Here is a 14,800-nt window from a genome sequence, read left to right on the forward strand (position 1 = left end):
ATCAAAGTCTTGTATTTACAATGATCAGAAAAAAATAGATCTACTTCTACATCGAATTCAGATATTGAAAAACAGACATAAAAGCGATCACACTTTAAAGAGTCAAAATATTCGAGGAGTGTTGTTTGATCTATCAGCAACCCTATAGAGATTAGGAGTAAGCCTGAGGTCAAGTGCTGTTGGATCGGACGTCGCAAAGTCATAGGATTGTGAGCGATTGGTATTTGGTAGAAAGATAGGGTCAAAATTCAATGTACTTTGTTTTAAACATTGTGAATTTGTTTACCGATTGAAATTTTCTCTAAAATTAATTAATTGCTAAAATAAATAAAATTAAAAATACAAATCTGTTTTTAAAAATATAAAACTTTTTAAATCATCCCGCTACATATAACTCACACTCTTATCAGCGCTTAAAAGGAATTTTATATCTTATTTTCGTGTTTGTTTCAATCATCAATTGTCACAAAATAACAAACACATATAGTAAAGTTAAAATAAAATATCTTTGTAAGAGGATGCTTTTTAATTATATGCAAGAAATGTTAAAATATAATTTGAGCCAAATGTCACGAAACTGCCAAGTACTTGGGATGATAGCCCAAGAGACTTTCGAAAATAAAATGGAAAATTTTTGGGCTGAAACTTTGGATTGCATGTTTTTCGTACTCATTTAATTAAAAAATTAAGAGTTTAACCAACTCGATATGTTGATTTAATATAATTTCTCATATATTTCATTTATTTTTCTCTTGAATTTTTCATTTCAACTTCTGCACAAATTTTGTTGACGTATTGGATTTCCTCGAATAATTTTTTTTTTTTTTTAAAGATTGCCCCAACCTTGAATTTAGATTTTTAAAATATATCATGATAAAGGATAAGCGGGGTTCAAAATTACTCCAAAATTCACTAAAGATACTAACTCCGCTGAACTATCGAGACATTTGCTCATCATCTAATTACAGAATAATGTATTGTTTGAACTTTGATAACCCAATTTAGTACTTAATTTTAAATAATTTTAACACTTATTTCAATTAAGTGCGTTTGATTACGCAATTTGAATATTACTAAAAATTGTAAGTGCCACTTAAAAAGAAGTAAAATTTTAAATGACATGAAAATCACTTAATACTGAAAATTTAAAAAGATATTAAACAAATATTTACTAAAAATTCCATAACTTAAAATTCAATTCTTAAAATTTTCAATTTTTAATTTTATCAAACACCACATTAAATGTATTTTGATAATTGTCAATCCACAGTGTAGTCCCATGAGCCGAGATTAGAGCAAGAGCAATTTTGTATTAAAATTCATGAACACGTTTGGACCCTAAAATATGTATTAGAATAATTTGAACCAAATATTCTATAATTTTAATTTTAAATCTTCGATTTAGTACTCTAAAATTCGATAATAAATAATCAAGAAAACAAAGCTCTATAAATTCTTGAGCTAAGATCCGTTGATTCCTCCAATAACTCTCGGCCACAAATCTCAATTTGACTTTGGAAACAATATTGATGGACTACTTTGCAATTGAAGTCCACCACTATTTTAAAAAAATATGAGCGGCACTCATATGATAACATGCAATGTACCATATCAGGTTTAATTATGAATATCACTACAAAAAAACAAACCTAACCTATTTCAACGAAACACGTCACACCAAAACTCTTTTAACCGTTCAAAAAATAGATAATATCCACTATCCACAAACTAATGAGTGATGCAAACCAATGCTATGAAAAGGTTTAGCATTTGTAATCCTTGGACACACATACAAAAGTAACAAAACAACGTACTAATATATGTATATATATATTAGAGGATTAATCCAAGAGAATATGTAGGCAAATGATGCTCCCATGTGGGCCCCATTAACTTTGTTTGATTTGATTATTACAAGTCCAGTTGTCTCTTCGTGCAAGGTTGTTGCTATTGATAGATTCCAATTTCCAACTTTAAACATTTGAATTTTAAATATAACCCATGCTCTCTCTCTCGTGACTTTTGGATCCACTCCAGTCATTTGGATATTAATACTAATAATATTCCAACAAAGATTGGATGCTTTTTGAAAAAAATAAAATATCCATTTTAACCTTTTCTAACCTCCTAACACTGTTTGCCCCTAACAACTTACGACTCCGTTCAACAAATAATTAGAGACTATATAATAAGATATTACTACTAATATATATAGATACAGAGAGAGAAAGTGGAGAGATTGGCCCATACATAAAGATTTTTACAAACTGTCCACCACACCCACCTTCCCTCATGTCATTTTTTATTAGACATTGCCCGCCCTTCACATGACAAGTTTAAACAATTATTAACCATAAATAGAATATCTTTTATTTTTCTTGTTTATCTTTATTTTGTTTTAAACAATTTCGTTTTTCTTCATATTTTATAATTAGAATTCTTAAGTTCCTTACCATCATAACAGTGTGACATTCAAAAAGTTCAAAACAAGTGTACTATCTTATCTTTTTAATTTTAGGTTTTAAACATAATAATAAAATTATATTTTCTATTTTCTAATTAGAAATCACAAGACAATCGGGACCATATTCATTGTGCACAGGCCGGACTAGTGTGAGTGGGAGCGATTTTTAACAAAAATATATTATGAGCGCAATATTGAAGTTTTTTTTATAATTTTAGGAGAACCAAATTTAAATTTTATAAGTATATAAATCGAAAGCACAAAATTAGTAGGTATAAAACATAAAAAATAAAATAAAAAATTCAGTGAGGGTAATTGTCCCCACTGGACCTACAATGCTCCGTACCTGATTGTACATTATGGTCTATACACATATTTAAAAATCATTACTGTAAGTAGTTTTTGAATTGAACAACATTTTTCAATTATAAAACTCATGAATTAAAAGGAAATTCTTCATTGTGAAAGCTAATTAAAACTTTGAACATAGAATTTTTATATAATTATACAATAACTAATGTTGTGCTCCTCACAATCACAACTGAGACATTTGCATATCAAGAATTTGGCCATTAATATCTCTCCACATGTGCACATAGGCAGGATTTATATCTACATTGTCATATGCTTGCATAGTAGGGCTGCAACTCGGGCGGATTGAGCAGGTTTGACGTATAATTTGAGTCCAACCCACTATTTAAAATGTTAAACCCAAGCCCAATCCTAACCCTATCGTCAATCTTAACTACTCAACCCAAACCCAACCCATCATTCTACTTTTAAATTTGAGCTTGCAACTTGGGTTTAGATTCAGGGTAAAAAGTTTTGGTTAATTTGGGTTACTCATATGGCTAATCCTTATACCGAAAATTTAATATGATCTTGAATTAGCTTTAGATTAAATTACTCTTAAACAAGAAAAAGTTTAAAGACTTTTTTTTTTTTTTTTGGTAGATTTTTAATAAATTACAAACAAATTTTTAGAAAATTAAATCTTCTAAATGATAACATATAATAAGTTAAGATTTAACAAAAAAAAAAAATTGAAAAGAAAAAAAGTAATCATAAATTAAATATTATATATAATGTATTTAAAAGTAAAAATATATGTGAAAGTAATATTAGAATTCAGATTCGAGTTAGTTCGGGTTGTTAGCATTTCAATCCAAGCCCAACCCTAATTAAATTTGAGTTGAGATTTTTCAATTCAAGTTCAATCCTAATTATAAAAATAATTATCCAAACTCATAAAAAAATTAAACTAAACTTAAGTTAGGTTTAGATTACCAACTCAAGTTACACCCGTTTCCATAGTTTCATCAATAATGGTATAACATGGATGATACAATGCAAGCAAATGACAACGTTATACCAATATTAAATTGAAAATTAATTGTGAAAATGACACATGGACAAACACTACTATTTATTACTGTAGTTTTTTTTTTTTTATAGTTCTAGAAATTTCTCTTTGCCAGAAATTGAGAATTTTATTTTTTCTTTTAACTCCGAATTGGACTTTTCCTCCTATAATTAGTATTTTGGTGGGACTCTATATCCTCTCTAACATTTTCACATGGAGTCGCGTGGCGGCGATATTTCTCTTTCTTTCTTTAAAAGCTCTTTTTCTCTTGGTTTTATTTTCTCAACCGTTGCTCCGTGTTCAACTCGCGTTTTAGCAGACACAGAAGACAAATCAAATAAGAGTGAGAAAGAGGAGGAAAGACTTCTAGAGAGAGCGTGTTTTAGAGCGAGAAAGTTTTCTAGAGAGAGAAACCGAGTAGAATAATCAACTAGTGTTCGTTCGGCGCTGCCCATTTTGAACGATTTCGTTCCTAAATCTCAGATTCTTGGTGTTATATTATAAACCATTGTTCTTTTGAATATATTTTTATCTTGACAATTAGGTTTAATTGAGATCGCAAGTTGATCGCGATTCGAACCGTCGAGAGAAAAGTTCCAGACTTCTTTGGTGATTCGTTGATTCTGCAACTACAGAGTTACAAGAATTCCTCAATCTTGGAGCCCTTGATTGCTGATAATTGGTGATTTGTGAAGGAAAAGTGATTTGAACTTGTAATTAGTGTGTTAATATTCATTGAAGACTGGTTTTAACAAATATTTCTGATGAATGATGTTGACCTCAACTGGTGGTTTATGATGTAATATGGCACTGGTTGACATTCGCAAATATGTCGCTTTACATTGGTCGCGAGGCTTCAAAGGTTCGTTTCTGTTCTCTATTTGCCTCTTTTATTTTGATTTACGCGTAAAGCCTTTCGTTTTACTCTACTTTGTTTGTGGCTTTTTGGTTGATCTATCTGGTTTCTTGTTCTGGTGAGAAGCTATGGAAGAGATTTTGCGCAGAGATAACAACAGAAATCATCCTTCTTCTAGAAAATTGGAAGTATCTTCTTGCTGGTCTCATCTGTCAGGTTCTTATTTTCTATTAAATATCTCTATCTTTTAATTTCCCAAGTATTTGATGTTTCTTGTTTAAATTAAAAAAACTAATTAGTTCATTTTTGGATTGAGAATAGTTACTTAGTTTAAATAGAGCATTTCTTAGAAACAGTTGATTAGCGTTCACTGTTCATGGGTTCAAATTTTCTCTGTTTGACGCCTAGACTGAAAATTAATTGTTAAGTTGTACACATTGATTTTTTTATTTATTTTTTTCCCTTTGTGTTTTAAGATTTTGCTTTGCTAAACATTTAGTTATGAGCATTTATTTAATCAGATGCATCCTAAAAGGGTTACACTTATGTTGTTTTGTTCATGTATTATTGGGTTTATCAGTGTCAAATTGGTGCCCTTGGTTAAATAGTTTCTTTTGGAGTGATTTTGTTGTTAATTTTTAACTATTCATTGTTTTACAAAAGTACTGTCCTTCAAAATAATGCATAAAATGTAGTGTTTGCTCGCCGATAAGACTAGCAATTTTATTACTGTTTGCATTTCCGTGTTTCGGAGTGTTTGATACTAGTTTGCATACATTGAATTTATCTGGGCTGAATACATCACATCTTCAATTTTCTCTTTAAGCATTTAGATAGGATCCTTTTAGTATTCTTTCATCAGAGTGGAATTTAACACTTCATCGTGCATTTCTTTAGCCCAGTTTTTCATAGTGACATTGATATATATTTTGTCCGTTGAATGGAAATGTAACAGCTCAAAGTGCAATTTCAAAATGGCTGAAAGATCATTAGTTGTTTCTAACTGTTTTACATATTGCTATATAATATTTTACAGTATTATGAATGTTTCTTGCATAGATATATTGTTTTAAAATTGATTAAATATCTATTAATATTTTTTTAATTCCGCTTTTCTTGGTTTTCTTCGTGACGCTAATTTTTTTAGATGCCTAAGATGTAAAATCTCTCTCTCATTTCTTCAGTACATCCATGGGCTGGCTGCTCGAGGAGTTCACTATTTTCATCGGCCAGGACCAACTCTTCAGGATGTTGGGTTCTTTCTTCTTCCGGTTGGTGTATTTTTGTTGTTTCCCCATGCTTAGCTTTGAAATACACTTTTTATTATAACACATCCCTTTTTAACTTATCAAAAAAAAAAAAAAAAAAAATTATAACACAATTCTTTTTAAAATTTGAACTTTTGTTATTACAGGAGCTTGGACAAGACAATGCTTACATCAGTGAGACTGTATTCACCTTCATCTTTCTATCCTTTGTCTTGGTAAGGTTCTCCTGGGTTGATAATAGTTATTGTTTTGGAGAAAGTATGTTGGGAATTGATTATAGCCTGAAAGTTAGATTATGGAACATTTACGAGGGAATTTTCACTGAATTCCTGTACGTCCTACGTAGTGATAACTGTTATATAGAACAAGCTTATTTCAATTTCTCTGTAGATTGGTTTATATCGAATGAAAATTTGAGTTATTATAAAATGTAAATGAGAAAGTACCCAATGAAGTTTTTGACATGGGTAGTAACTGATTCAAACTGAAATGAGAATGTATTGCTGATGCTGGTGATTGAAGTGGTTTGTGGTTACACAAATACACGTCAGTATATGTTCCCACAGCGTATAGTGTCATTGTGGGAGAGCCCTTGTTGGATAGATTGGCTAAACTTTCCAGGAGTTGTTCTTGAGTTTCAGTCAGTAAGAGTGGCAGACTGCAAAACAATTTGGAATATTATCCTGTGGATAGCCTCTCTATTTTTGTTTTATTTATTTATTTATTTATTTTTTAAATTTGGTTTTTAATCTATTGTTTTCCCTTGTATGAATTATGTCTCGGTGCAGTGGTCTTTTCATCCTTTCATTTTCAAGAGCAAAAAAATCTACACGGTTCTACTATGGTGCAGGGTTCTGGCATTTTTGGTTGTAAGTGCCATTTTTATTTTTTTGGTTTCATACTTATAATATTAGCTTATGTTTGTAATATTTTGCAAATTAAGTAATTAGGGATTGGGGCTTATTTGGACGAGTAATTAGAAAATCTAGGGAGAATATGGAAGCTAGCAATGATTACGATATTTGAGTACAAAGAAAATTTCACATATTTAGAACTATTGTTTTGTTATTTGATTTATGAACTTATATATGTTGATGTGTCTTGGAATGTATTTTGATGAACTTTATAATAAAGGTTTTTTTCGTTTTTTATGGATTTTTCGATCAAGTTTGTGGCCATCTATAGCTTAGAACTTCTTCTGTTGTACTGCATGTCAGATATGATATGTTCTTCTCACAATGTTGGGACACGCCATTTCTCTTGAACCAGGAGATACACTATAATCACAGAATTAACTGAGATAGTGATTGATTGAAATGCTAAAAAAAAGGACTATGTTAGTTTTCATACCGTAATATACTTGTATAAAATGTCATGTTAAATTCAGTGGGTTAATTAAATTTTTTTTTTTTTTTTTTTTTTTTCTTTTTCACGGATGCAAATATTTTCTTAATGTTGTTTTGTGTGGTAAAAGTGGCTGGTGATGTGGCTGAGCATACCACTAGCTCAAATAATCCATGTATATACGTCGAGGTATTTAAATTTCAAGCTAGTTATTGAAGAACCAGTTAATTCTAGCTTCATTCCTTTATTCTGTATGTTGACACACAAACACATAGGAAGAGATAAGAGTAAAAAAGTAGCAAGTTTTCTTTAAAAGAAATTATTTTGGCAAAATTGAACGTGAGACGTGTGCATTAATATGCTACATAAATTAGTTATGTGTAAATAATTAAATACACATTTCTGTGATTTTTACTTTATGATAGGTGTACTGATTAATCAATGACGTGGAAATTATAAACCACTATCTGTACTGAACTTGCCGTAGTACAGGCGAAGTTTAAAACTACTTTACATGTATATATGGTGGGGTATGGGGGATAGTAAACTATTGTGTATTAATGATTCTTCTCAGAACATATGGACTTATTGATTAATGAAGCAAAAAACCCAATGTCTTTCTGACAGTTGGTTTGTGTATATTTCTTTGTTCCAGGGCTGTCAATTTCTTCGGATCATTACATTCTATTCTACTCAGCTTCCTGGTCCAAACTATCATTGCCGCGAGGTAACTCTATGAACAGTTATATCATTATGTGACTGTGTTTGAAAGAGTTATATCATTGTGATACTCTGTTTGAAATTATGGCATTTTACGAGTTATATTTATATATATGTAATGTAATCAAAGGAAAAAAATTTCTCTCATTTTATGAGCTATTTTGAGCATAGTGAAATTGTTGATTTTATTTGTTGAGTATTTCATGCACACATTGAAATCAATATCTTTTATTCTTCATGCAGGGTTCAAAGCTTGCTAGGCTGCCCCGTCCAGATAGTGTACTTGAAGTTTTGTTAATTAATTGTGTGTGACCTTGTTTTTTAATCCTTTTGCCTGTGGCATAGTAGATTGCAAATGGTCGATTGTGTGCTCATCTGATTTGTTGAATGTGCAGTTCCTCGGGGTGTATTATATGGTTGTGGTGATTTGATATTTTCATCTCACATGATCTTTTCTCTAGTCTTTGTGCGCACATATCAGAAGTACGGCACATGGAGGTAATGCTAAAAGCTCTAACTCAATAGATGTGGCTCATGTGAGGAAGGAAACCCATGTTTGACATGTTTTCAAGAAGCATTTGTGTTGAAAGATATCTAGAGACTGCTATCAATTTAGTCAAATTTTGAATTAAAAATCATGACTTGATTTAATGTCTCAGCCCATCCTGATCTATTCTGACCCTCGTACTATATTGATGGGCTTATGCAGGTTTATAAAGCAGTGTGCTTGGTTAATGGTTGTAGTTCAAAGTTTGTTGATTGTTGCATCCCGCAAGCATTACACTGTCGATGTCGTTGTGGCATGGTATAGGATTTTATTTCAGTTTCAGTATCCAATTTTGACTACCACGTTTCTGCCATCATCTGATGTTATCATCATTGTCCCATGTAGTTAACACGATATGACTCTGCAGGTACACTGTCAATTTGGTGTTTTTCTTTATCGACCAGAAATTGCCAGGTTTGGATTTTATTTTTACCCATTTAAAAGTTATATATCTTCATTATTTGCTCTAATTTCATGCTGCATTTTATAACTGCATAGTGACTTTTGATTTGTCTCAATACAGAACTCCCTGACCGCACTAGTGGAGCTGGAGCATTGTTGCTGCCGTTGACCAAGGATAGTAGGACGAAAGAAGAGAAGCACAAGACTCCTTCAGAGAATCACAAGCTCTTAAACGGAAACTCTGGAGATCCTGTAGATAGGGTACGATGACTGAATGAATTCTCTTTCATCATGTTATTTGAACAACAACATAGTTTTTATTCTGCTGGAAGAGATGGCATCTGACTTTGTTTACTGCTCTGTTTGTCCAGAGGTCGAGAAGTCAAGTGAATGGCAAAATTTTGGAAGATGGAAACACAGTTCATGTTGATGCAGGGATGAACGGTGTGTAGATAATAGGAATGATGTCAATTGGGACAGATTGAGATGCTGGAAAGAACTTTTACTTCAATCTGTTTTTAGGAGTGGTCCTCTTTGGGGAAAAAAAATGGTAATTTGATTTGTATTCCATCCACTGGAAATGGAGTTTGGTTTTGCTTTCAAACATTTCAGGTCTTGCTCCTATGGTTAAAGCCATTCAGCATCAGTGTGTACCATGGAATTCTCAATGCTTCTATAATCATTTTCCATCATTATGCTACTTCTGTACTTGTGTTCCTGGTGAATTTTTCTTACTGTTTTCTTATTTAACTTGGTAATATAAACATATTTATATTTATGGGGCCATTGATCCAGGGTTTTTCGAACTTCTCTGTTAGATCATAAAAGAGTACGGCCATGATGAGTGGGAAATAAGAGAGAGTCTATGGAAAGGAAAGTGAGAGAGACGAATTGGTTTGGTGATGAAAGATGAAAGATGAAGGATTGCGCAATGTACTGGAGAATCTTAATGTGTTGTGGTTGCAGATGGTGTTTGGTTGAGGATCATGTGGGTGTCGGAGGAGCATGTGATTTTTCTTTATGCAACCGTAATACGGGCTGCTGATGCAATTAAATTTTGGCTAACTGTATATTTCCTACTAGATGTGAAACTCTACCTAGTCAACAAGATGCATTGATGCAGTGATTCCTTTTTCTGAACATCATCAACACCAGTACTTAAAAGTAGGGAAGACTGGTTGTTTTCCATTTTCACAATTTCTTTTTTTTTGGGTGGGGGAAGATATGGTGAGCACAACTCCACTGAAAAACAATATTAAAGAACATTTATCCTCGGATTAAATCAATGTGAAATCATGGGTGTGCTTGGTTTATAAGTTTGAGAACAATTTTCTAAAGACTTTTTTTAAAATTCAGTTATAAAAAAACCTGTTTCAAAGGAACCGTCTTTTATAGTTATCTAAAAGCAGTTTTATGTTCTTTGAATTCAAACAGTTTATGTTCTCTGAATTCTTGTTCTCTGAATTCAAACAGTTTTATGTTCAGTTCCAAACCAAGTAAGCAAGCCCCTTGTTTTATCCAAACTGGGAAAAAATGCAGCGTGCAATGTTGAATGTTACCGGATGTGGTAGATAAGGGCCGGTTATGTTGACCTGCATTTCTTGAAATCAAGAGATTATCAGCAGCTACAGGTTATAAATTTCTATATTATATTTTAATAACCTAGGTTATGGAATAACTTGGAGGGATCGTAAACCCGGAAGGGAAAAATCATAAGGGCAAGTTGGGCAACTGGTCACTGACATGAAATATAATCAAGAGAACAATTGTAATGATCAGAAACCAATATCAGTAATTCAATACATTCATTATATTATAGTACAACAAGAGAGCATTTCTACAAGAAGGAATTAAAAAAGGCTGGTATCACTCAGATAATTACTATAACATGCAAATATGAATTTAACCAAGACAGATGGAGGAACAGTGGACAGTATAAATACCTAAATGAATGGCGGAGGCTTTAAACTACCTCATTGCTCATTATCGTGTCAATGAAATTTTCAATCCTTTCACAGTTCTCTCCCCTATCCTTCCACACCACTTTACAGTAGAACTCTTGTGAAGGATCTCAAGACGGTATGTTGAAGTGAAAGAGCCAAGATATAACAAATGCAAACACCATGCAAGCAAGCAGAAAATTCAGGATGCGGTGGCCATTCAAGCAGCTTCGGGTCTCTACAGCCGAATATATTGGTACTGAGACAGCGTGTGCTGTGGTGACATTAGCCTCACGTGTCTGCTGTAATGAGTCAATCTCAGTTGTGCCAAAAACATTGCGTGCAACTGAATTACAAATTTCACAGGTCCTGAAAGTGTAAAGCAAGACTCAGAGAAGTAGAGAAATAATCAAGACAACAAGAGTATAACTTCAGAACCAAAAAAAAAAAAAAAAAAAAAAAAAAAGAATGAAAGGAACTAATTCCAAAAGCAAATGATTCTAAATGAGGTGAACTGGGAATATATACAATGAAATGAAGCTCACGTAGGCTGCTGTGCGTGCATTCTTTTATTTGTGAATCACTCCTAGTTCATCTACTGCCAAAACGCAACCTAATAGCCACCAGCACTACGAAACACTCACGAACTGGGCCATTGGCTGATACTTTACTGATAAAAAGCTGTATCTCAAACCTCCGGATTTCTAGGAACCATGGTGTTTAACGAATTAATAGAGGAAGTGTCTATAAACTTTGTAAACATGCTTGCCAACAAGATTATTCTCTCTTCAGATCCTTTAAATTGATTGAGTCATTAAAAGATTCTAATGGAACTGGCATTTCCAATACAGTGACTGAAGTTCAAACAACCAGTTTGAATAATTTATCAAAATTACAAAACCAAAAAGCATATACGCATTCATGAATAACTCACAGGTACTTGATTCATGACACAACTATCTTAAGCTAGAGAATGTTTTAAGAACATAAAAATAACATAACAAAGACACATGCCAGGTACGAAAGCCATTTTTGCAGCTCATGACACACAAAAGAAATGAGACAGGCTATTATCAAAAGCCAATATTAGCAGATCATGACACACATGGACGGCAAAAGAAATCTTCTATAGTTCTAGTAAATCCACGGATGCTTATCAAATTCATCCACGGTAGAAAACTATATTCTTAACTGCAAATTATCTTTAACATTTTTTTTTTTTCATAATTATTTTTACAGGTAATCTTTATGTCATTTAAGTAAATTCTACGAGTGGAAATGCATAACCTTGAATTGGGCCATCAGAGAAACAGCAACTAACCCACATATGAAGGCATGATCTCATACAAAGAAATCATAGGAAGTCAGAAATTGTATCCTTTTGTTGTAGACATAGATCCTATGTTTTTAGTGGCCCGTTCTTGATGTTGGATATTGTACCTTCAAATGCTATTAAATAGAATGGAGTTCAAGGTCATCTGAAAATCCTCAAAAGGATCAAACTATTACCGGACCGGATGAGGGTAGGTCCAGATTAATTGACAGAATACCCAATCTAATGGGTCTATATTTCTTCAGGTTGTCAGATCAAAACAAGCGACTGAATTGATGCAATTGAGTTTTTTTTGGATCATAAGTACGGTCCATTTGGTTTCTTCTTCATTCTTATTTAGAAGAACAGACTTAAGAGCTTCCCAGTTAATAGTGAAGGTCTCATTCATTAATGAGATAGCATACTTTGTTGCATTGGGAGATTTTATGAAGGAATGGTATCAGCAGCAGTGGTACGACTCACAACACTTATACTATTACAGACGAAACAAATGGCACTACCAAAACAAAGCTTGATGGTCAGAGCAAGTATCAGACCACTTTTTACTGTAAATTCAGCATCTAAAGATACTTAAACCCCAGAGTACGCATAAAAAAAAAAAAAGGTTGCTATCATATATAAAAAATCAGAAAAACAGAATCTGCATATGTGGAATAAAGATAGCAGCAAGTTACAATCTTCAACCCAGAGAATGAATATATCAATAAAAGGTCAAATCTCTACTTTGATAAAGAAAAGGGGAATCTCAAAGATGAGACGGAGAAATTTCTAAACTTCGAAACAGGAAAGAAATGAATAGGAAGGAATTGTCGGTGTGTAATTGGATGTATGCCAACCCTGCCTACTGCTTTACTCTTTATCTTGCTTTTTTCATTCACCATCTTTAGTTAGTGCAATGTTCTTTAGCTTTTCCTTCCATTAATCAAAAGTTTTGTATCCACATCCAAACTAAAAGAGAGCAACTTCCTATACTCTACCTAGAAACTTGTTACTTTCTCTTAGTTAAAATGATTTTAAACTTAAAAGCTCCAATTTAAGCATCCATACAATCAATTTTTTTAAAAAAATTAAACAGTACAATAGATAAAAAAAATCAAGCAAATAAAATCAGAACAAGATATAATTACAAACTCAGGCATCTCTGAGACAATATTTATGAAGATATTAATTTGTATAATGCAAAGCAATACGAGATGGGTTTCTTAAATTCATCTCTATATTGAGCATCAAATCAGTTGATAACAGCAGAAAAAACAGATAAAATTAGGGTTTTTGTACTCACTTATTTCCCCTAATTTTGAACCATGCCTCAGCACAATGCTTGTGTGCAGCAGCCAAATCATCCTTGCAAGAACAACCCAATTCAATAGCAATCCCAGACTCAGAATTAGTACTCTCCAAAGTGAGATGACAAATTCTACAATCTCTCTCTACTTTCTCCAAATGCACCTTCACCTCACGAACCCCATTTTCGACATCGACCGAGCAATCCGACTCCGCCGCCGACGATGCTCTCCGAGATTCCGAAACGCCGCCAATCTCACGATCAGCGACACAAACAAAACTGTAATCGTCGCATGAACCATCGTGGGTTGAATAGAACTGAGAGTAACAGGAGCCCTCGTCGGCGTCGGAAAAACAGACGCTTTCGTCTTCGCTGCTACCTCCGTCGCTCGCGGCGTAGGAGCGGCGGCGATCACCACATTCTAAATCGACGTGAGACGTCTCTGCACCCGCCATTTCAGAACCCAAGAACTAAAAACATTCAATTCAAAGCAAGTAAAGAGCAGGTTATAATCTCAATTTGTTGAGCAAACATGTATATATAGAGATTAAGTAAAGGGCATTTAAATGGGTGAGTTGAGGATTCGGTGAACCTTTATCTCCACCTTTCTGTCATTTAGCAAAGATTGAGAGGAAAAAGAAAAAGTGGGTATAGAAGAGAGAGAGAGAGAGAGAGAGAGAGAGATGAAGAAAATGTGAAAGTTAATAGTGTTTTATTTGTGAAACGCGGATAGAGAATAGAAGAGAACAAAGGGTTTAAGGACGTAAAGAGGAGTGGATTGAGAGAGAGATACAAAAGGTGTTTGGAGTGAGACACACTGCAACAGAGAGAGATAGAGGTGTCGGGCGGGGTAGCTTGAGAGATTAGACAGGGTAACTGAGAAAGATGATTGTAATGATAGATGAAGAAAAAAAGGTGGAAGCTTTTTGAAGCACGTCATCTACCACCGTTTTGTGCCATTCGATGCTGTCCAGTTCGTGATGTGTGAAACCATTAAGATCAGACGGTGATGGATTGATAATGATCTAACGAATGTTAAGACGGTGAAATTTTGGATCTCTTTGCTCAAAATATTTTCAATAATTTATCAGAAATTGTGTAAGACGTTTCTGAAAATACAGTAATTTTCACAAAGAAAAGGCGCATGAAAGATTTAAATATTGAAAGGTAATTTTTTCCTTAAAAAATTATAATTTTTAATATTTAAACAAATAGGAAAGATACAATTAATGTATTTTTATGATTAATTTTATATCCAATTAGAGAAGGCGATTGTGA

General features: G+C 33.1%; 2 protein-coding genes across 3 annotated transcripts; one reads left to right on the top strand and one right to left on the bottom strand.

Annotated features, from left to right (window-relative positions):
- Nucleotides 1–4,038: 4,038 nt before the first annotated feature.
- Nucleotides 4,039–9,664, top strand: LOC132293605 (phosphatidylinositol:ceramide inositolphosphotransferase 1-like). The gene is made up of 12 exons (XM_059791145.1): nucleotides 4,039–4,689; nucleotides 4,810–4,899; nucleotides 5,868–5,954; nucleotides 6,098–6,166; nucleotides 6,740–6,820; nucleotides 7,951–8,022; nucleotides 8,259–8,319; nucleotides 8,411–8,513; nucleotides 8,725–8,820; nucleotides 8,930–8,976; nucleotides 9,086–9,225; nucleotides 9,336–9,664. Exons 1-12 carry the CDS (start codon nucleotides 4,657–4,659, stop codon nucleotides 9,414–9,416), a joined length of 960 nt encoding a protein of 319 aa, XP_059647128.1. The 5' UTR covers nucleotides 4,039–4,656; the 3' UTR covers nucleotides 9,417–9,664.
- Nucleotides 9,665–10,715: 1,051 nt separating this feature from the next.
- Nucleotides 10,716–14,445, bottom strand: LOC132293607 (uncharacterized). 2 transcript variants are annotated; one of them, XM_059791147.1, is made up of 3 exons: nucleotides 14,115–14,445; nucleotides 13,520–13,992; nucleotides 10,716–11,273 (listed from the first exon to the last, which is right to left on the bottom strand). In XM_059791147.1, the coding sequence occupies exons 2-3, from the start codon at nucleotides 13,975–13,977 to the stop codon at nucleotides 11,036–11,038; spliced, it is 696 nt and encodes a 231-aa protein (XP_059647130.1). In that variant the 5' UTR covers nucleotides 13,978–13,992; nucleotides 14,115–14,445; the 3' UTR covers nucleotides 10,716–11,035. The 2 variants fall into 2 exon arrangements, with proteins under 2 accessions (XP_059647130.1, XP_059647129.1); XM_059791146.1 differs by having other exon boundaries at nucleotides 13,520–14,444.
- Nucleotides 14,446–14,800: the final 355 nt, after the last annotated feature.

This window comes from Cornus florida, unplaced genomic scaffold, assembly GCF_030987335.1.
Source record: "Cornus florida cultivar Cherokee Brave unplaced genomic scaffold, ASM3098733v1 CherokeeBrave_3.0.0_Hap2_Chr02, whole genome shotgun sequence".
NCBI classification, from domain to species: Eukaryota; Viridiplantae; Streptophyta; class Magnoliopsida; order Cornales; family Cornaceae; genus Cornus; species Cornus florida.